The following is a 23,845-nucleotide window of genomic DNA, read 5'->3' as shown; positions in this document are numbered from 1 at the left end:
TTCTGATTGTATTTATTTATTTATTTTCTCCTTTCTGCTTCTAGTATTCTAGTCAAGAAGAAAGCCAGAGGAAGCCATTGCCCACTGCTGCCGCCCAGTGTTGTAAGTGAGAAACTTGTCTACACATCTCTTAATTGTAGCCTTCTGTTGCTTCTCCAAATATGGGTTATTCTGAGCTGGGGAGGGTGGGGATGTCATGTGTGTAAGCAGAAGATATTCCTGAAGCACATCTGTTCAGGTGCCTTCCTCTGATGGCTGTCTGTCTTTTAGCTTTAGGCAGAAGTTTTTTGGTTTTGTATGGCTATAGGCAGGGGAATAGGGTTCATCTTTTTTTCTACATTTGCTAGCTTCTACCCCTGAAGGAATGATTTGACCCCCTCTATCCCTGTTTACTTGTTATTATTCTTTAAGGCTCAGCTTAAATATCATCACTCTGGGTAATCTTTGTGCTGTTTTCTGCTTCCCCCAAGTCTAACTTAGGTCTCTCCTGTGTGCTTCCATTGTTCCGTGTGCACATCCATCATATGACATATATATATTTCTTTGACATGAACACAAAGTTTTAAAAGACACAGACATTGTTCCATTTTCTGTTCTTTGCATTTGACTCAACACCTGATGCATAGTATACCTCAACAAAATTTGATAAATGATTGACTTATTTCTCCTGAGATTGATTTGTTAAGATCACACAGATTACGTCTTGAAATGCGCCATACATTTTTGGTATATTGTTACCTTCTCCTCAGTTTCCCTCAAAACAGCTTGGGACACTAAAGGACTGACTTAGAGTCTGATCTATTTCACTTTTCCAACCTGTGATGTGTGTACATGTGTGTATGTGTGTATGTGTGTGTGTGTGTGTGTGTAGGGGGAGGATTGTGATACTTTTATGTTACTCTGTTTTTTCTGAATCTTATGCCAAACTCCATCAACTATAAGTTGAAGATGATGGTAATGATTGTATCATTTGTTGTTGTAATATTAGCAATAATAAGAACTGTAGGCTAGGCATGGTTCCCAGCACTTTGGGAGGCTGAGGCAGGAGGATTGCTTGAGCCCAGGAGTTTGAGACCAGCCTTGGCATCATACTGAGATCTCATTTCTACAGAAAAAAAAAAAAAAATTAACCAGGTGTGGTGGCATGTGCCTGTAGTCCCAGATACTTGGGAGGCTGAAGTGGGAGGATGACTTGAGCCTGGGAAATCGAGGCTGTGGTGAGCCATGATTGTGCCACTGCACTGCAGCCTGGGCAACAGAGCAAGACCGTGTTTCAAAACAAACAAATCATAGCAGCTAACATTATTGAGGTCTTACAGTATGCCAGATGCCATTCTGAGACCTTAAGTATTCTAACTTTTTTAAACTTCACAACACTGCTAAGACAGATTTTACTGTTATTCCCATTTTTGAGATCAGGAAACTGAAGCATAAATAGATTGAGTAATTCGCCACAAATCACATAGCTAGTAACTGGTGAAGTAAATATTCAAACACAGAAAACCTGACTTAGTAGCCCCTACCTCTGTGTGAACCACTGTGTTATATTGCTTCCTTCATATTGTTTCTGAAAAGGAAAACCTCTGTCCATGGTTTGTGAATCCGTTGGTTGCCTTCAATTTGGTACATTCTATAGGCCCACTTTCCTGATAAAAGTAAAGGCCAATGGTAGAGGTGAACATTTTTTTTTCTTTATTTAAAGAAAACCTATTTTTCATATGATTTATTACTAACTTTTGTTTTTTGCTATTTAGGGCCAAAAGGTCAGAAGAATCTGAATTGAAAACCAGGTTTTCAGGTTTACAGGTCCTTTTCAAAACTCATTGTAATGAGTTCATTTTGATTGATTTAATCTTTTAAACCTTTTTCCAGGACTGCTAATGAGAAGCAAAATGTAATGATTGAGATTTCACTTCCTACTCCTTCCAGGTCTCATTGATGAAATGCAATTGAAGTGATTAAAGCACAAATGCCAAGAGGGCAGGAGGAAATAAAAAACCTTAAATAATCAAGCAACTTTATTCCCATATATTTTTCATATGTTTACAGGCTATATTATTTTTCTATGAATAAGCCATTCTTGTCTTTTGCCTGCTTCCTCATATATTTTTATTTTGAGAAATAAAACCTATAGAAAAGTTGAAAGAACAGTACCAAGAGCACTCATTACCCTTTACTAGGTTCAGTGACAAGCATTTTACCAGATTTGCTCTTTCCTTCATCCCCCTCTTATTTTTCTCTCATGTTGCTCTGTCTCTGTCTCCATACATACATACACAAAAATACAAGTATTTTATGAATCATTTGAATATAAGCTGCACACGCTATAACACATCAGTATGTTTCTGCTAAGAGCTAGGAAAGTCAACATAACTGAAATACCATGATCACAATCAAGAAATTTAAGACTGATACAGTAATATTGTCTATAGTACAGTCTATATTAAGAACTCCCTAATTGTCCCCCAAAATATTTTGAAAGCTTTTTTTGTATTTTAAAAAATTTTATTTAATTTTTAATTTTTATGGATACCTAGTAGGTATTTATGGAATACATGACTATTTTGATACAGGCATACAATGTGTAATAATGACATTGAGGTAAATGGGGTATCCATCACCTCAAGCATTTATCATTTCTTTGTGTTACAAATATTCCGGTTATACTCTTTTAGTTATTTAAAAATGTGTAATAAATTATTGTTGACCATAGTCACCCTATTGTGCTAGCAAATACTAGATCTTACTCATTCTAGGTAACAATATTTTATACCCATTAACCAACCCTAATCTCCTCCCACCCCTAACTCCCCTTCCCAGCCTCTGGTAATTATCTTTCTATTCTCTGTCTCCACGAATTCAATTGTTTTAATTTTTAGCTCCCACAAATGAGTGAGAACATGTGAAGTTTGTCTTTCTCTGCCTGGCTTATTTCATTCAACATAATGTCCTCCAGTTCCATCCATATTGTTGCAAATGACAGGATCTCATCTTTTTTATGGATAAATAGTACTCCATTGTGTTTATGTACCACATTTTCCTTTTCCATTCATCTGCTGATGGAAGCTTAGGCTGCTTCCAAATCTTGCCTGTTGTGAACAGTGCTGCAACAAACATAGGAGCGCAGATATCTCTTTGATATACTTTTATAGCCCTCCCCCGCCATGATCTAATCAATAACCATACATTTCATTTATTGTCCTCTTTAACCTACCTTCTTTTCTTCCTTCCCTCTTTTCTTTTCTTTGTTCTTTTCTTTCCTTCCTTCTTTCCTTTCCTTTCCCTTCCTTTTCCTTTTTTCTTCTCCTTTCCTTTTCCTATCCTTTTCTGTTTTCACTTTTCTCTTTTCTCTTTTTTCTTTCTTTCCTTTCTTGAGAAGGAGTCTTGCTCCATCATCCAGGCTGGAGTGCAGTGTCATGATCTTGGCTCATTGTAAGCTTTGCCTACCGGGTTCAAGCAATTCTCATGCCTCAGCCTCCCAAGTAGCTGGGACTACAGGCCATGCCACCACTCCCAGCTAAGTTTTTTTGTATTTTTAGTAGAGACAGGGTTTCACTATGTTGGCCAGGCTGTTCTTGAACTCCTGACCTCCAGTGATCTGCCCACCTCAGCCTCCAAAAGTGCTAGGATTACAGACATGAGCCACCACGCCTGGCCAAATCTTTAATATAATAATAAAAAAATCTGGCCAGGCACTGTGACTCACTCCTGTAATCCTAGGACTCTGCAAGGTGGAGATGGGTGGATCACTTGAGCCCAGGAGTTCTAGACCAACCTGGGCAACATGGCAAAACCTCATATCTACAAAAAAAATACAAAAATTAGCCAGACATGGTGTTGCATACCTATAGTCCCAGCTACTTGGGAGACAGAGCCAGGAGGATCACCTGAGCCTGGGGAGATGGAGGCTGCAGTGAGCCGTGATCATGCCATTGCACCCCAGCCTGGGTAACAGAGTGAGACTCTGTCTCACCAAAAAAAAAAAAAAAAAAAAAAAAAAAATTTGTGCCTTTTTGGTCATTTATGACATAGATCTTTTTTTATTTATAAAAAAAGTTTATTCTAATTATAATCTGTTTTCAGGTGGGGGTATACATTCTTACAGGTTTCTGGGAAGCAGTTTATCAATATGTACCAAGTCTTTGAATAGTAATAGACTTTGACTCAGCAGCTGAATTCCTGGAAATTTATCCTCAGTCATCACAGCAGACAAAGATATATGTACAAAGATGTTCACTGCAGAATTATTTAAGTAGCAAAATTTGAAAATGACTTAATAGTTAAACAGCAGTAAAAAATAGTAGTCATTAAGGTAGAATATTATGCATTTATTAAAAATCATGCTTTGAATAATAGGAACATTTTCGTGAAACTTGGTAAAAAAAAAAAAAAAGTATTACAGTTATCCCTCAGTATACTTGGGGGATTGGTTCCAGGACCCCTGCATGTACCAAAATCTGTGCATAATCAAGTTCCTCACTTGGCCCTTAGGAACCCACCTATATGAAAACTTGGCCCACTGTATATGCGGGTTTCACATCCTGCATTTTCTATCTGTGTCTCATTGAAAAAGATCCATATGAGGACCCATGTAGTTCAAGCTTATGTTGTTTAAGGGTCAACTTAAAACCCTCAGTGTGTGTGTATAGATGTATATATATACATAAGCAATTTAAGACTCATTGCTATGAACTTAATTGTGTCTACCCCCCATTCATATATTGAAGCCTTAACCCCCAATATTATTATATTTGGAGATAGGGCCTGTGAGGAGGTGATAAAGGTTAAGTGAAGTCATAATCTGATAGGGCTGGTGCCCTCATAAGAAGAAGAGATAGCAGAACTCTGTCCCTACCAAGTGAGGATACAGTAAGAAGGTAGCCATCTGTAAGCCAGGAAGAAAGCCCTCACCAGGAATTGAATCAGCTGGCCCCTTGATCTTGGACTTTCTAGCCTCCAGAACTGTGAGAAATAAATTTCTGTTGCTTAAGATACCCAGTCTAAGGTATTTTGTTAAGGCAGTCCAAGAAAACTGCTGCAGATTTTGGTACTAAGAGATGGATCGTTGGTGAAACAAATACCAAAAAATTCGCAAGTAGCTTTGGAACTGGGTGATGGGTAGAGGCTGGAAGAGTTTTGAGGTGCATGCTAGAAAAAACTGAGATTTCCATAAAGGGGTTATTGTTAGAAATATGGGCATGAAAGGTGATTCTGGTGAGGGCTTAGAAAGAAAAGAGGAGAGCTACAGAGAAAACTTCCATCTTAGAGAATGTATAATTAATCCTGATCAGAATGTTGGTATGAGTGTAGATTTTAAGGGCAATTTTTGTGAGGTCTCAGAAACAGTTAATAAGGAAATAACTGGAAGAAGGATGATCCTTGTTATAAGGTGGCAAAGAACTTGGCTGACTTGTGTTCTAGTGTTTTGTAGAAAGTAGAACCTGAGAGCAATTAAATTGCATATCTAGCAGGAGAAATTTCTAAGCAATGTTTTGAAGATGTGATGTGGCTCTCCCTTACTGCTTATGGTAAAATGCAAGAGGAGAGAAATGAGTGAAGGAAGACTGCTGGACTTCTTAGGTTCTAGAAGACTGGACCATAGAGCTATTTGACTGTGAATCTGTGCTGTTTTCCAGGGAAAGGAAAGAATTACCCTCAAAGTGACAGAGGTCATCAGGGCTGCCACCCTCAGCACGGACCTGGGGGCAAGGTCATTTACTTCATTATGTAAGAGGGCAGGCCTATCACAGCGAGGCAGCTCCTGAAAAGCCAAGGAGATAGATATATCAAGCCAAAGATAATTATTCTTGAGTCTTAGATCTAATGGAATTCACTTTGGTAGGCTTTGAACTTGCTTAGGACCTGTCACCCCTTCCTTTCTTCCCTGTTTCTCTCTTTTGAGATGGGAATGTCTAGCCTATGTCTGCCCTACCATTTATTTTGGAAGCACGTAACTTGTCTGGTTTCACAGGTTCATAGCTGGAAAGGCATTTTGCTTTAGGATGACTCTTTACTCAAGATCACTCAAGTCTTATTTAGATGATAATTAGGTAAGACTTGGGACTTTAGACTTTGAAGTGGAAATTGAACAAGTTAAGACTTTTGGGGCTGTTGGGATGGAATGAATGTATCTTGCGTGTGATAAAGACATGAATTATGGGAGGCTAGGGCAGAATTCTATGAACTTGATTGTGTCCCCTCCAAATTCGTATGCTGAAGCCCTAATTCCCAATTTGACTGTATTTGGACATAGGCCTTGGGAGGAGGTGATAAAGGTTAAATGAAGTCATTAGGATGGAGCCCTAATCTAATAGGGCTGGGGCCCATTTAAGAAGAAGAGACACGAGAACTTGCTTTCTCCACCATGTGAGGACACAGCAAAAAGGTGACCATCTGCAAGCCAGGAAGAGATGTTCACCGAAACCAAACCTTGTGGGAATATTGACCTTGGGCTTTCAATATTCCTTGTGGGAATATTGACCTCAGACTGTGAGAAAATAAATTTCTGTTGTTTAAGCTCCCCAGCCTATGTTATTTTGTTATGGCAGCCTGAGCACATGTATACACTTCTGTAAATGCATCTATATAATATAAGAAAAATTATTAGGAAAATAATTATCAAAATACTAACCAAATTTGTCTCTAGGATATGGGATTGTGGCCTTAAATGTTCTTAATAGTTGAAAGTTATTTTTGACCAGGCACAGTGGCTCATGCTTGTAATTTCAGCATTTCGGGAGGCTGCAGCGGGAGGATGGCTTAAGGCTGAAGTTCAAGACTAGTCCAAGCAACAGAGTGAGACCCCCATCTCTACAATTAAAAACAAAGTTATTATTAAGAAAAGTAATTGAGTCCTTGTTCATTCTTTTTCTTTTTTTTTGAGATGGAGTCTCTCTCACTCCGTCAGCCAGGCTGGAGTACAGTGGCGCAATCTTGGCTCACTGCAACCTCTGTCTCCCTGGTTCAAGTGATTCTCCTGCCTCAGCCTCTGAGTAGCTGGGACTACAGTCATGTGTCACCACACCGGGCCCATTTTTGTATTTTTGTTGGCCAGGCTGGTCTTGAACTCCTGACCTCAAGTGATCTGCCTGCCTTGGTCTCCAAAAGTGCTGGGATTATAGGCATTGAGCCACTAAGCCCAGTTGAGTCCTTGTTCTTAACCTGGGTTTGCTGCTGTCTCTCTCTGACTTTGGAAGTCATCCCACTGTCAACTTCAGTTTCTTGAAGTAATAAATGGAGGCGGTGTTCTAGATGATCTCTAGGACTTTTCTAGCTGTAGCATCATGTGATTCTATTGCTTCCTAGTCCTCAGATTCCTTCACATGGATGGCCCCTCCACTACCCAGTGTGTTAGGATCAATCCTCTGCAGCCATTTATAAGATGTTTCCAAAGTATTTTCAGAAATCACTGGGCTACTGCTCTAAAGAAACTCTCCCTTTGATACAAGAGTTACTCTGGCTGGAAGTGGTGGCTCATGCCTGTAATTCCAGCACTTTGGGAGGCCAAGGCAGGAGAATCACTTGAGGCCAGGAGTTTGAAACCAGCCTGGGCGACATCGCGAGACCCCGTCTCTATTTAAAAATAAATAAGTTAAAAAATTGAAAAAAGGTGTGACTCTATACCCAGTTATTTGTATATACTCTTAAAGGTGATGGAATTCTTTAAAAGTATTGAGGCAGACAGTCTGCTTTTCCCGAATATTTTGTCTCAAGTCAAACCTTTCTCTTTTAACATTCAGTAACAATATTCTGCACTCACTTTTATTCTGTGAAGTTTTTGTCTCGTTTGTTACTGTGATATATTTATTTTAAAATGTTGTAGGGTAATTATTGTGATTTATTATGTCCGTTTGTTTTCTATCCCCCATATTATTACCAGTTCTAGCATTTAGGCTGACTTGTGCCCATTTGTTCAAAGACAGGAAAGGCAGAGAGCAGAAGAAATGATCTTTGTGGTTTTAACTTCGCAAAGCCTAAGATTTTAGGAGAATATACAAAATGTTCTGGACAACTATTATGAGAGGGAACAGAGTTTCACCTGAATCTCCCAATTTCTAACTAAGAAGAGCTTCTTTTGACTTGAATGGGAGGAGAGAGAAATGCAAGGAGAATGAGGAAAGAAAGTAAGTAAGTGACCAGGGTAGATACATTGGGACCTTGTGTCTACTTTCTGTGTTAGGGCACTGGTGAAGCAGTAGGAGTCAAAGAGGGGATGGCTAGGTGTTGTGTCTTAGGCAGATGGACCATCACAAAGAGATTCCTATGCTCCAAGTTGCACCTGCTCCAAAATGAGTCTTGGGCTTTCTAAAAGTGGGAAAGTGAGCCTCTGGTCCTATTGGAACCACTTGGGCAGGAATAAGAGATGTCTCTCTCAGAAGTGTTCTGTGTGTCCTAGTGACTAAGGACTGGAGGAGACCTGGACTGTGTTGATGAATGCCAGTTCACAAAGACGTATCCATGCCATGGGCAGTCACTTCACTGCAGTGTCTTTTTCAAAATTATTATTATACTTTAAGTTCTGGGTTACATGTGCAGAAACACTGCAGTGTCTTATTCACATGCTGTGTCAGTATTCAGTGCAGTCTTCATGGGACAGGGGCAAGACTTACGTTGAGACTGAAGGATGAAGATGTGTTCTAAGAGTGATAACATTAGTTTTCCTAGGAGACATTGATCTCTTTGTTGGTGATTGTTGCCTCTCTGGCTGATATTGCTTGGTTGTTCCTCCCCTCTGAGGAGTAGGTAAGTGCTGGCTTTCTCATTGGGGTGCATGTGTAAGTCTCCAAATGTTACTTTTGGGGACTCCCTGGGGTCTTATGTGAGTGATTGCTCTGGATTAACTTCTTTTGTCCTGCTATTGACTACTACCAAAAGATGTACTTAGCTTGTTGCTGCGGTATCCAGTTAGTTAGAGGCTTCTTGAATGGGGAAATATCAAGATAACTCAGACTCACCCACATTCCACAGAATTCATATGACCCATGGGAACTCACTTATTCTTGCCCTGAGAAACAAAGGATATAGGCAAGCAGTTCCATTCTCTTCTCCGTCTCCCAGCCCTGCCTCCTCTGTCCTCTTTGGCTGCTTAGATAGGTACACATTTCACATCAGCAAGTCTCCTGTCCAAACAGACATCCAACCTCTCTGGCTCCACTCCCATTCTTGTAGGCATCCCTAACCTTTGTGAATTGTGAAGCTCCTCCTCACTTGGATTCAGAGCAGAGAAATATTCATTTTTCCCCTCCCCAGGAGGTGCAGAGGGGAAGGAGTAACCTTTCTTCACCAACAGTTGCTCTCCCAAAGGTTTCTGGATCCCACATTGACATAGACATTGTGCAAGACAGCTGACAAGGATCTAGTTAAATTGTCCTAACAAAATTTCCTGGCCGGTGTGGTGGCTCATGCCTGTAATCCTAGCACTTTGGGAGGCTGAGGCGGTCGGATCACAAGGTCAGGAGATCGAGACCATCCTGGCTAACACAGTGAAACCCTATCTCTACTAAAAATACAAAAAATTAGCCAATTAGCCAGGTGTGGTGGCGGGCGCCTGTAATCCTAGCTACTCGGGAGGCTGAGGCAGGAGAATTGCTTGAACCTGTGAGACGGAGGTTGCAGTGAGCCCAAGATTGCACCACTGCACTCCAACCTGGGTGACAGAGCAAGACTCCATCTCAAAAAAATTTCCTAAAATCTAGATTTGTCTGATTATTTCCTCATAATTAGATTCAGGTTACTGCACAGGTGATGTCAGTTTGTCCCTTTATTTGTGATGCTGATGTTAATTATTAGTTCAGATGATGTTTTCTGGATCTCTTTGTTGCAAAGGTATTTTTCTCCTTTGTAACTCTGTAGTGGCAGTGATACTTTGAGACTGTGTGTACACTGCTTTTATTTAAACAAACTTCCATGCATTAGTTTTAGGATGTATTATGATCATTGCCTAAATTTATTATTACACTGTGGTTGCAAAATGATGGTTTTCTAATTCTGTCATTCCTTTTTAAAAGGAAAAAACGGTTTCTCTATATTTGCACAATTCTGACACCAAGTATGTTTTCCATACCAAGCAATTCTCTGCTGACATCAACTGAGTGTCCCATGACTTAATTCTGACACTAGAGATGTGGAGTTAGTGCACACCCTACAGGTTAAGGGCTCAGTCCCACAAGACTGCCCTCCACTTTAGGCACCAGTCATACATCCCAGGTTACTGCCTGAACTACTGACCAACTGGCTATAAACTGGAGTTCCCACAAACCCCTCCTCACGTTCGATAATTTGCTAGAATGGCTCACAGAACCCAGGCAAACAGTTAATTTGGTATTACCGATTGATTAAAAGGATATTTTAAAGGATACAAACAAATAGCCAGATGAAGAGATACACTGGGGGAAGTCTGGAAGGGTCTGAGCACAGGAGCTTCTGTCCCTGTGGAGTTTTGGGTGCACTACTCTCCCTGCTTGTGGGTGCATTTTTGTTCACCAGTGTGGAAACTTTCTGAACGCCTTTGACTGGGGTTTTTATGGACACATCATATGTAAGTATGATTGGTTAAATCATTGATCATTGGTGATTAATTAGCTCAACCTTCAGCTCCTCTTTTCTCCCTGGAGTTAGTGGCGTGGGACTGAAAGTTCTAACCCTCTAATCACAAAGTTGGTTCTTGTGGCAACTAGCCTCTATCCTCCAAGAGTTATCATATTAGCACTAACTCAGGTATGATTGAAAGGGGCTTATTATGAATAACAAAAGACAGTCTTCTTATCCCTATCAAGGAGTTAAAAGGGTTTTAGAAGCTGTGTGCCAAGAACTGGGGTCAGAGACCAAATATTTATTTCTTATTGTGTCACTGTCACAGTTTTATTATACTGAGTAGTTGTCAGTCTTTTGTAAAGAAGAGCTTTCGCTCTTCTCATACTCCCTATCCCTCTTTTTTTTTTTTTTTGAGATGGAGTCTTGCTCTGTCGCCCAGGCTGGAGTGCCGTGGCCGGATCTCAGCTCACTGCAAGCTCTGCCTCCCGGGTTCACGCCATTCTCCTGCCTCAGCCTCCCAAGTAGCTGGGACTACAGGCGCCCGCCACCTCACCCGGCTAGTTTTTTGTATTTTTTTGTAGAGATGGGGTTTCACCGTGTTAGCCAGGATGGTCTCCATCTCCTGACCTCGTGATCCACCCGTCTCGGCCTCCCAAAGTGCTGGGATTACAGGCTTGAGCCACCGCGCCCGGCCCCTATCCCTCTTTTAAAATGAGTATCACTATGGACACATGATTTTTTTTTTTACCCAGTGTTTTGTAATCCTGTTCTGCCATTTTCTTTGATGCTCAAATTGTCCTGAATTTGACCTGTGAGTATTCCTTTTAACTGGATCCTGTGTCATTTTGACATGGCCCTATCATTCTTTGACCACTTCCTTCCTTCCTTAGTACAAAATATTCCAAGTTCATCTTGTACTTTGCCTCCTCAGTCCTAGAATAAGTCGTTTCTCCAATGAGCCTGGTTATTTTTAGTGGGGAATGGTATTTAGAAATCAAGATCTTGGCACTAGTTTTGCTCTTTGCTACAGGAGGGCTCTTGCTTCTTGGCTCTTTGGATGGAACTAGGAAACACACTACGTTCATACTGGTATCACCAATTAACACCCTTATCACAAGGTTTTCCTGGTCTTTTTTCATTCTCTCTCTCTTGCTCTCTCTCTCTCATATAAATATATATATGTGTGTGTGTGTGTGTATTATGCACATATATACACATATATATATATACACACATGTATATACACACACACATACATATATATCTTCCAATGAGAACCTCTATTCCCAAGAACACCAAATTATTTATTCATTTGCTGTGTCCAGTAATGTACACAAGCAAATTTTAGGATTAATATACCCAGTGCTATTACCAACAATAAGACAACAGTCTTTAAGATTCTTGAAAGTTTTTTTTTTTTAACCTTAGAATATAAACTCACATAAGATTACAAAACCACCAACACACCAAGAATTTAACACAATTTTATAATGTCATTGATATCTATCCTGTATTCAAGTATCCCCAGTTTTCCCCCAAACTTTCTTGTCCTTTTTGTACCATTGTAGAAGTTAATCAAGGTTCACATATTGCATTTGTATGTGCTATGATTTGAGTGAAGATCATCTTTCTGCATGTGGATTTCCAGTTGTTCTAAGACCATGTGTTAAAAAGGCATTTTTGGCCTAGTGTAGTGGCTCATGCCTGTAATTCTAGCACTTTGGGAGGCCAAGGCGGGTGAATCACGAGGTCAAGGAGATGGAGATCATCCTGGCAAACATGGTGAAACCCCATCTCTACTAAAAATACAAAAGTTAGCTGGGTGTGGTGGCGGGCGCCTGTAATCCCAGCTGCTTAGGAGGCTGAGACAGGAGAATCACTTGAACCTGGGAGGTGGAGGTTTTAGTGAGCTGAGATCATGCCACTGCACTCCACCTGGGTGACAGAGTGAGACTCCGTCTCAAAAAAAAAAAAAAAAAAAACAGACAGACACACCCCCGGCCCCGCTTAAATTGCCTTTGCATCTCTGTTAAAATCATTCTTACTACCACCACAAATTCCCATTACTTTCCTTCCTTTTAGCAGGTTAGATTTTATATATTCACGTTAGAAGGTGGATATACTTTCTTTTAGGATATGTTCTTCAGATGTGGCCTCAGCTGGGAGTTGGTAGCAGATACCAAGAGATGCATGCGGCTTTTTGCATGCTTGAGCCTCAGTACATCATGTTTACTTTTGCAGGTCTTTTTGCCCCTCAATTTATAGAGCTGTTCTGAGGCTGTGCAATCTGATTTGCATATTTGATACAAATCTTGCAACAAATGGTATCAGTATAATATAAACATTTAGCTACAAGGCTAAATGGTCAGAAGTTGAGCTAGAGAGATAAACTGGTCTGTTCCTTTTCCAAACATACCTAAACTTTCTAAGGTATTCACACTTCACTCTTCAATAAGGATAATATTTCTACCTATATCTTGTCAAATAATGTAGCAACACACCATGTTGCCATACCAAACAGTCTGACTACTGCTAAGTTCAACAACTTTCTGCTCTTTTCAGTTTTTATACATGTCTGCTTTGCCCACCCACTGTATTAATGACAGTATCACTGGCTACAATTGAGAATTGATTCAAAAGTGATTTAGCATCTGATGAGGGTTTGGTGAGATGACTACTTATACTGCTAGGGTATGTAAATTAGTACAACCTTTCTAACTCAGTGATTTTGCTTCTAGGAAGGGTTCAAGGAAAATAACTAGAGGTACAAAGGAAGATTTATGTATAGGTTTTATTTATAATGGTGAAAAATTACAAAGAAAGGAAGTATGGATAATTATGGTATTTCCATATGATGGAATTGTATACTTTTACATAATTTTTTAAGATATAGGAAATATATGTATCAGTTTTTAAAAATAGGATCCTAACCTGATTAAGATGATCTCAGTTATCTAAAAAATAAATTATATACATATATACATAGAAAAACCACAAGGAAATATAGTTTTAATAATGGCTTTCAGTGGTAGGATTATAAGTAAGCTTTTGTTTTGTTTTGTTTTGTTTTTTTTGAGATGGAGTCTCACTCTATCACCCAGGCTGGAGTGCAGTGGCACAATCTCAGGTCACTGCAACCTCTGCCTCCCAGGTTCAAGCGATTCTCCTGCCTCAGCCTCCTGAGTAGCTGGGATTACAGGCGCCTACCATCACACGTGGCTAATTTTTGTGTTTTTAGTAGAGACAGGGTTTCACCATGTTGACCAGGCTGGCCTCAAACTCCTGACCTCAAGTGATCCACCCGCCTTGGCCTCCCAAAGTGCTGGGATTATAGGCGTGAGCCACCACGCCTGACCTGTTTTATTTTTTCTTTATACTTTATTGTACTTTCCAGATTTCCTCCAAAGAACATGCATTTATTTTATGACAATTTTAAAAGGGATAAATATTTTAAAATGACCCAAACCGGACAATACAGAAGGAAGTTATCATAGATTCACTTTTTAAATTTGAATTTGAGACTTAGTTGAATGATAATTTATTGTGGAGATTGACATAGTTTAGTTCAACAATACCAGTGATTCCTTCATTGAAAATTCTAAGTAGCTTTTAGAGTTGTGATGTACCTTTTATTGATGATATCCCTAAAGCCTCCCTTAACCACTTACCATGTCTGAAACAAAAAGCTTCTGGGATCTGTGTTATTTCTATATATATTATGATCTCAAAGATAGCTTGAACTTTTGCTTGAGATATAGCCCACCTTGGAGTTTCAAAGAGATTTTTCTGGTTATCTGTTAAGGGTTTGTTTCACTGGTTTTGTTACAGTATTGCCTATAATTAGTGATCTATACAAATCATAAACCAAAATATCCTGAGTATGAATCATTCTTTTAAATTAGTAAAACAGGGCATAACCCAACATATTGTTTAAAAATTTTCTTGAAGAATGAATCAGTTCAGAACAGTTGGATGTGAGTCACATCATGAATAACAAGTGACCAAACATTCAGAAGCATTGCCAGTAATGTACTGCTTAGTTGTTGGGTTGTGACAAATTATTTGACCACCACAAACTTCAAAAGAATTTCTTTTACCAGCATACCCAAAAGAGGCATGTTTAATAAAATTACTTACCCTTCCTCATTTTCAACTCTTACTGTCAAATGTCCTGGTCCTAGTGTCCATTGCATTGATATTTGTTGATTCTTAGATGGGAAGCAGTAGGTTTTCAATGCTTTCCACTACTTTTCAGCCATTGGACCTGATACTTATATCCCTAGTGTGCACCATATTCAAATACTCCTCTTATAGCCTCTTATTGTTCTTGGTCTCCATCTAAAACTGTTCACTGCCACTCTATTACCTGTCTTATTTCTAATATTCTGCCTGTTTGGGGAGGCAGAGAAATAGGTCATACTGTATATGTAAGTAGGTATTCCCCACTTGAAAGATTAGGTTCCTGCCTGCTCTACAAGTGATGATGGTATAATCCCCAACTAAAATCAACCACAAACAAAACTCTAGGCAGGTAGTGCCAGTGCTTCCCTTAGTCTCATTTTCACACCTACCAGAAACAAGACTAGCTTTAGGCCTGTGGGCTGTGTTGGCTGCCTCTCAATGGAGGCTAGGACTTGCTTTCCTAGTTGGGTCTTATGGACTTTCAGTAGAACAGGAAATGTTATCCACTTGTTTTTGGTCCAGGATACCTTTCTTTTATTCTGGACCCACCACAGCCAGAGGGAGCTGACCCAAGTGGCAATTACTGTGTCAAAGCTTGGTCATGTAGAGTATGGGACTATCACTCCACTATTTCATGCCAGAGGACACCATCTTGAGAGGATCTAGTGCTTCCTGACGATCAGACCTAACTACCTCACACAGCTCCAAGTAAAAAAGAAGCCTGGCTAGAAATCTGTATCTGTATTACTTATTTTCCATATGACAGTAGGCACCATGCTGATAACCCCTGCCTATCAGGAGACGTATCTCTTAGAGACGTATCTCTTAGACAGCTTTGTGGCCTCGCACTCTCAACTAATACTAGCATTCTTTTTTTTTTTCCTTTTCTTTTTTTGTAGAAATGGGGGTCTCACTATGTTGCCCAGGCTGGTCTCAAACTCCAGGCCTCAAGTGATCCTCCTGCCTTAGCCTCCCAAACTGCTGGGATTACAGGTGTGAGCCACCTCACCCAGTCAAGAATTTGCATGTCTTACAGATTCAAGAGTGTATAGTAGATTAATCCATGTTCCTAATAATGCCTTAAAGAGAACCAGAATCTCTCACTGTAACTGAATTTTGAAGGCACAGAACTCAGAAAATCTGTCCTCTGTATCCCCTTGTAATGACATGTTCCTATTCTGTGGCAGGCCCTCTGAAGACATTAGCACGGCCTGCTAGGACTTCTGACAGCCTTCATAAAGAATGCCCCACAATGAAATTTGGGGGACAGATGCCAAAGATAATCCTGGGAGACCTGAGAGATTATTGAACTCTCTCCTGATGCCCAGGTTCCTCTGGGACATTGCTACCTTGGGTTTAATTGTAAATGCATCCACTTCTTGAAGCCATAATATAATATGTATGCTATTCACTTAAATTTAGGGCCCTATGAGTGGGCTATTTAGTCCCTACACCAGCTGGCCTTTGGCTGCATCCAAATTGCAGTGCTCTCTCATAAAAAAGATGTCCAGCTCCATAATTTCCCAATCATTTTTTGTCATACTGTAAAATCATACTTCAATAGATATCATGGGTTTGGAGCATTTTGTTCAGTGTCCTCTGGGTTAAAATTCTGTGTTCTCAAGTCATTTGTGATTTAAAGTTGTAGAATGTATTGGTTTTCTTGTTAGTTTTGAATTCTTTTTTTTTTTTTTCTTTTCTTTACCTTGGCTGGATAAAGTTATGAATTCTTTTTTTTTTTTTTTTTGAGGCAGAGTCTTGCTCTGTTGCCCAGGCTGGAGTGCAGTGGCACTATCTCGGCTCACTGCAAACTCCACCTCCCGGGTTCACGCCATTCTCCTGCCTCAGCCTCCGAGTAGCTGCGACTACAGGCGCCTGCCACCACGCCCAGCTAATTTTTTTGTATTTTTAGTAGAGATGAGGTTTCACCGTGTTAGCCAGGATGGTCTCGATCTCCTGACCTCGTGATCCACCCATCTCGGCCTCCCAAAGTGCTGGGATTACAGGCTTGAGCCACCGCGCCCGGCCAAGTTATGAATTCTTAATGGCCACTTTGCATGGTATTGTGAAGAGCAGCTCAGAGTCTTTTCTTCTCCCAAGTCTCCCAACCAGTTATCTTTTTCTGCATCACTTGTTTCTAGGAAATGGGTGAACTAGGGTTAAAACTTTGGTCGGCTTGACTCAAATGTCTGTGTTCTTTCTGCTGTACCACCACCCTGTGATGGCAAAAATCTCATGGGATATAATTTGCCATTCAGAAACATGTGCTTTTCTTATGTGGCTACTGCCCTTTGCTTTAATTAAAATTAATTCATTTATTGAGTAGCTAATATACTTGGTATAAACGTTTTAAAATATTAAAGAGAGTATAATAAAAGGTCTCCCTCCTGTTCCTATTCTCCAGCCACTTGAGTCTTCTCCCCAGAGGTAATCATCATTAGCATTTTCTTGTGAATCATCTGAGAAGTTTTACTGCTGTTTGAATATACAGGTATATACATCAGAGAGATCTTTTGATTATTCTTTCCATCCTTTGAATTGGTTTTATTTACTCATTCATTCATTCATTCATTCTGAGATGGAGTCTCACTTTGTTGCCCAGGTTGGGGTGTGTGTAGTAGTGTGATCTCGGCTCACTGTGACCTCCGCCTCCTGGGTTCAAGTGATTCCCCTTCCTCAATCTCCCGAGTAGCTGGGATTACAGGCACCCAGAACCACGCCAGGCTAATTTTTGTAGTTTTAATAGAGACAGGGTTTCGTGATGTTGGCTAGGCTGGTCTTCAACTCCTGACATCAAATCATCTGCCTGCTTCAGCCTCCCAAAGTGCTGGGATTACAGGTGTGAGCCACTGTGCCTGGCCTGAATTGGTTTTAGAGTACCATATACTACAATAAAATGTCCACAGCTAACTTATAGTTGAGATTTGAATACTTCTTGATCAATGTCCTTTTTGGGTTCTCACTATGTTCTAAGGATTTATTTAAAAGCCACAGGGGCTAGGTGCAGTGTCTTGTGTCTGTAATCCCAGTACTTCGGGAGGCTAGGGTGGGTAGGTTGCTTGAGCTCAGGAGTTCGAGACCAGCCTGAGCAACATGATGAAACCCTCTCTCTACAAAAAATACAAAAATTAGCCTGATGTGGTGGTGTGTGCTTGTAGTCCCAGCTACTTGGGAGTCTGAAGTGGGAGGATCACTTGAGCCCAGGAAGTTGAGACTGCAGTGAGCCAAGATAATGCCACTGCACTCCAGCCTGGGTGACAGAGTGAGAGCCTGTCTCAGAAAAAAAAAAAAAAATAGTGAATAAATAGATGGTTTATTTTATTTTCCCCATTGCTTTCCATAGCAAAGATCTGTTTCCCAAAATCCTGGCCTTGAATACGATAGAAATGTTTCCTCTGTCTGCACTCACCCTCCTAGAATGACTTTCACACATTTGTTCCTGGGTCAAGAACTTCTGCAGTTTATGTCCATAGAATGTGTTAGTTTCCTCACTAATTTTGAATTTGTAGTGGTCACTTTTTGTGGTGTTGTGAAGAGTTATTTTTTTCCTCTTCCAACATACTGAGTCCCTTTCTTAAACTTTTTTAAAAATAGAAATATGTAACGTGTGTACTATAAAAGTCTTCAAATGATTCAGAAATGTGTAATATAGAAAGTGAAAGTACTCTTCAATTTCCCACCTCTATTCCACTCCGGGATAACTACTCTTCACAGTTTCGTGTATATTCCCCTAACATTTTAATTTTTATTTTTAAAAACTGAGTCAAAATTTTAGTTATGCAATGTCTTTCAATGATAATTGTTTTCCCTCCCACAGAGGCCAAATTGTTCTTTTTGTCTGAATTATGAAAGAATAAATGTAAAATAAAAAAGTTTTAGAGCATAATAATGGAACTAATACCCATTAGCCTACCACTCATCATTATCCTTTAGTATGGTTTAGTAATGTACTCAAAACATTTTCTTAGATTTATCATTGCTCCCTGAGCGATCGTGTTTTCCCTCATATGAGACTGGTGAATTGCAAGGGTAGGGACACAGTCTTTGGTTTCTTAGTTTTGCTGTCTGATGTGTTAGGCACTCAGGGAGTGATGCTTGGTTGTTTTCCCCTGAGGAACCTCATCCCATCCAGGTTTTAGGGGAAGACAATTTAGTCTTTAGAGGAAAAATAAAGGAGGAAAAAACAAAAAAACAAAAAACAATGATCGTTGAAAGAGAGTGTAATTTGCAGTATTTTCTGGAAGATGGCATCCTTTTTCTTCAGGTTGGAAATTTACTTTCTCCAGAGCTTGTAGATTGCTAGGATGCTTCTGTAATTATGACTATTAGACTCATATTCAGCAATTGAGACTTGAGGTTGGCAATAACTAATGCTTTGTTGGCTATATTGTAAGGTAATTTATAAGCATTAAAATGCTCACGGGTATCCCTAGTAGAAATGACATTGAAGCAGATGCCAGACAGAGAACTGTCATACTTTTCTTAATTTTTCCCATGAAGCTTTGAGACTCCAGCATTACAGAAAAGAAATCCAAAGCCCTTGAGTACAAAGGAGCTTATCCATTATAGAGCTTTTCATTTTCTCCTTTGCAAAGGCTTTTATATTTTCTTGGGGGAGTTCTTGTTCTTAGTGAGTAGCTACGTAAACCAGGGAGTATATTTGCAGAGGCCAGGAAATAATTAATGGGAGAATGCAAAAACAATAAAAAGATCTGAATCACAACCTAGACTCAAGTCAGAAGAGGTAATTGTACAAAGACAGCAACTTGAATATGTAATTTATAATTACATATTCACAGTGTGTACCCAGTAATACCATGGAAAGTATACTGTATACTCAATGGGAATACAGTAATACCATGGAAAGAAGGAAAGTCCCGAGGTGGCAAAGGAATAAATAAATGGTTAAGAATGGCATAAAGTTTGTTCAAGAAGGCTTTCCAGAAATATATGTTTAGAAATTACTTTTGAAAGAACTAATCAAAATGTGTTCATTGAAATGAAAGGTTGTTCACAGTAGTATAAATGAAAAGAAGGAGGAGAGGATTACAAAGATGCAGGACACACTGACTTATAGTACAGTGATGTCATAGTTGTGCTTGCTGATCTGCCAGAGGAAATGAATCCCCCTGTTGTTGCTGGCCTGCAGAAAGCCAAGATGTACAGGGCTCGCCCAGTTTGGCAGATTCATTTCTTTGGGAGCTTTTTCTTTCTTTCACTCCAGATACCTAGAGTCCTCATTGTCATCTATGAGCTTCTCTCTGTTTAAATGCATCGTAGAAATTGAAAGTTTTGGCCACTTAATATTTTGGTGGCTAAAATTTTGTTGCTGTGACGGAAGACCTGTTTCTGTGAACACTGGAAGCAGAAGAGCCTTATGATTACTTTTTACTTATTTACCCAGGACCACATGCCCTGCAGGAAAATAGGATTGCATTACCAGCTGGCCTCCACTCTGCAGATTCATCCACTTCTTCAATGTCCTCTATTTCTCCTTCTCATTTTTAAAATCCCAGAAGGCATAGGTCCCCAGGTCATATACTTCTTTTGCCACCTTTGTTCTACCTTTTTGCCACTTTTTTTTTTTTTTTTCTGAGCCTCCTATATTGGCTATTGCATTAAAGCATCCCAATCATTCTGGAGTTCTGTAGGTAGCTGATTCTTGTTTATCTTATAAGTAGGATATTTTCCCCATTTTATTTTATTTTTTGAAAGGAACCATGTGCGTAAGGTACAAAATTCGATATAAAAATGTATGCTATGAAAAACATCTTTTTTTCTGTACCGTGTCCTTTAGCCATATAGTTTCTACCCAGAGGTAACCACTACTACCATTTACTGTGGATTTCTCTAGAAAAAGTTTATGCATTCATAAACATATAAGTATATATTCCCCATCCCCACGAATGGTAGTATGCTATGAACTGTGTTTAGTGTCTTGCTTTTTTTCATATATGTATGACTACATGTAGGGAACATGTTCATAATAATGGATATTTTAAAAATTGAGTTGAAATTCATGTAGCATAAAATAAACCATTTTAAATATATAATTTAGTGACGTTTAGTATATTCATAAATTCTAGAACCATTACCTATCTAGTTCCAAAACATTTTTATCCCCCTCAAAGGAGACCTCGTACCCATTAAACTGTCACTCTCCATTCTCTCCACCCCTCAACCCTGGCAATCACTGATCTACTTTCTGTCTCTATGGATTTACCCATTCTCGATATTTCACATAAATGGAATCATACAGTAGTAGACCTTTTGTGACTGGTTTATTTAGCAGCATAATGTTTTTGAGGTTCATTCACCATTGTGGCATGTATCAGTCCTTTATCCCATCTTATGGCTGAATACTAATTCATTGTACGGATATACCATATTTTGTTTATCCATTCATAGTTGATGAAATATGGTTTTTTTAAACCACTTTTGGCTATTATGAATAGTGCTGCTATGAACAATAGTATACAAGTATTTGAATAACTATTTTCAATTCTTTTGGGTATATACTAGGATTAGAATTGCTATTAATGTACATTTAACTTGCTTCCAGTATTTGCAGTTACAATACTGAAATTGATATTTTACATACATAATTTTATACATGTGTGAATATCTCTGTTGGATGAATAGCTAGAAGTAGGATTGCTGGGCCAAAGCATTGTACATTTAACAATGCGTTTGAATTTTGAAATATATTACAAAATTGCCCACTATGGACGCTGTACTATTTATATTCCCATTAACAAAGTATGAGAGTGCTTTATCTTCCCTTAGCTTTTAGGGATAGTCACCCTTCCTACAAATTATATTGCAGAGATAGCACACTGAGGATAGCCATAAGCAAACAGTTCCTGTGCCATGATTCACTGAGTCTCCTTTCTGCTTGCCTGCTTAGCCTATCTTTTTCTCCTCTACCATCTGGGTCCTCGATTTTCTGATTCCCCAAAAAGAGGTCTTGATAACTGGGTCTTTTGTTTAGTGTCCTCGTCAAAGTTCTTCCTGTGGTTTAACTTCTGTCTTTCTGCTTACATGTCATTTTGGGTAATCCTTTGATTTCATTTTCAATAATAATATTGTGGAAGTAGAGAGGAAAGTGCTGAGGTGACAGAAGAAGAATTAAATGGTTGAGAATGGCATAAAGTTCGTTCAGGAAGGCATTCTAGAAAAGATGAGTTTAGAGATGACCTTTGAAGTTATTTGGAATGTACTGTTTGAAAGGAGACATTATTCATAGTAGAATAAATGAAAAGTAGGAAGAAAGGGTTCAAAAGGTAACATACTCCACCTCACCCCACTCCCCAAGTCCTGGTCAAGGAATCTCTTACTGGCTGGAACATTCTTTTTCCCTACTACCTTATCCCATTGGGGAGTGGGGAGTAAAGGATCAGCCAGTCTACAGCTTCTGGTACCTCCAGTCTAGGACTAAGACTATGAGAGACAAAAAAATATACTAGTTATGGACTCCTTAGAGTGAGTGCACAGGGAGTATTATTTTAGTGGTAGGGCAGTGCAATGGGTCTAGGACTGTCAGTAAGGGTGGGTGATGAGTTTTACACTAGATATGTGGTATCAGTGGAAGCAGCTGATATTGATGCTAATTATAGGTGCTGGCAAACTAACAAAGAAAAGAGAAACTATTACAATATGGTTTGGCTGATAAAAATATTGTTAATTTTAGTCTTCTGACTCATTTATTTATTTCTATCCTGCCTTCCTCCAAAAGGAAATTTGAGGTGGTTAATTGCAGTCATTACATCAACTTATTATCATTTATGTTCAATTACAATTACACACAATTAACCATGTTAAAAATGTCAGATTAATGTATCCAAGTTTCATTTGCTATCAACACTTACGTGTCTATGCTGAGTACAGTGTGTGTTGTATATGCATACAGGTCAGTTATTACCATAAAATCATGGTCATCTGATGGCTTCTTGTTATAGGTTTCACTGGGAGGCTGAGGTGGGTGGATCACGAGGTCAGGAGATCGAGACCATCCTCGCCAACATGGTGAAACCCCGTCTCTACTAAAAAATACAAAAAATTAGCTGGGTGTGGTGGTGCGCACCTGTAGTCCCAGCTACTCAGGAGGCTGAGGCAGGGGAATCGCTTGAACCTGGGAGACGGAGGTTGTGGTGAGCCAAGATCATGCCACTGCATTCCAGCCTGGTTACAGAGCAAGACTCCATCTCAAAAAAAAAAAAAAAAATTAGCTGGGCATGGTGGTGTGCTCCTGTAATCGCAGCTACTCAAGAGGCAGAGGTAGGAGAATTGCTTGAACCCTGGGGTCAGATGTTGCAGTGAGCTGAGATCACACCACTGCACTCGAGCCTGGGAGTGAGAGACTGTCTCAAAAAAAAAAAAAAAAGAAATGAAAGTCCCTGACCTCAGGGAGCTCAAGTTCAGAGAGGAAGAAACATAAGTAGTACCATTTGGGGAAAGGTAAGTACTTGATATTCAAGGAATACAGAGAAAGAAAATGTAATACAAATTTGGGATGATTAGGAACTGCTTCCTAGAGGAAATACCTCAAACAAAGTCTGTGGTTTACATTATGGTTCTCTCTTTGTGTTGTACATTCTATGGATTTTGACAAATGTGTAATGACACATATCCACCCTTATAGTATAGTATAGTTTCACTGCCCTAACAATCTCTGTAGTTTACCTATTCATTTCTACCTCTCCCCCAAATCCTTGGCATAAATTGAGTCTTGAAGGATGAGTAGCAGATAGTTAAGTGAAGAAGGAGAAAAGAGTTCATAGTACAAGGACACTAAGATGAAAAAGCATGACTTAAGGTACCTTGGGGTACTGCAAGTTGAAAATTCTTGATGGCTCCAGGGGAGGGAATAAGAAGAGTGGGAAAGGGTCAGATGAGGCCAGAGAGACACTGAGAACTCATATCATGAAGGGCTTGAATGCCATAGCAAACTGTTTATATTTTATCTTGAAGGCAAGGGGGAGCCTTTAATGATTTTCGGCAGAAGAATGAAACAATTAGATAGCAGTGATTATAGTGATGTGAGCAGTTTGCTGCATTAAAAATCTTTTTAATGGTAGAATATAACACAGGTGTATAGACAACTTTATAAAACAGATGTTTAAATGTATTA

At 39.4% G+C, this 23,845-nt stretch overlaps 1 protein-coding gene across 13 annotated transcripts in view; it reads left to right on the top strand.

The window, feature by feature from the left end:
* Window positions 1-23,845, top strand: part of UNC13B (unc-13 homolog B) — a 235,883-nt gene that overhangs the window by 90,821 nt on the left and 121,217 nt on the right. For all 13 annotated transcript variants that reach the window (XM_074017186.1, XM_074017187.1, XM_005581386.5 and 10 more), the window contains one exon: window positions 45-102. In XM_074017186.1, the coding sequence (XP_073873287.1) occupies window positions 45-102 (58 nt within the window). The remainder of the gene's footprint in view (window positions 1-44; window positions 103-23,845) is intronic.

The sequence above is a fragment of the Macaca fascicularis genome, chromosome 15 (genome assembly GCF_037993035.2).
Source record: "Macaca fascicularis isolate 582-1 chromosome 15, T2T-MFA8v1.1".
NCBI lineage: Eukaryota > Metazoa > Chordata > Mammalia > Primates > Cercopithecidae > Macaca > Macaca fascicularis.
The sequence above is the reverse complement of the archived record's forward strand: the minus strand, read 5'-3'. Positions and strand labels throughout refer to the sequence as shown.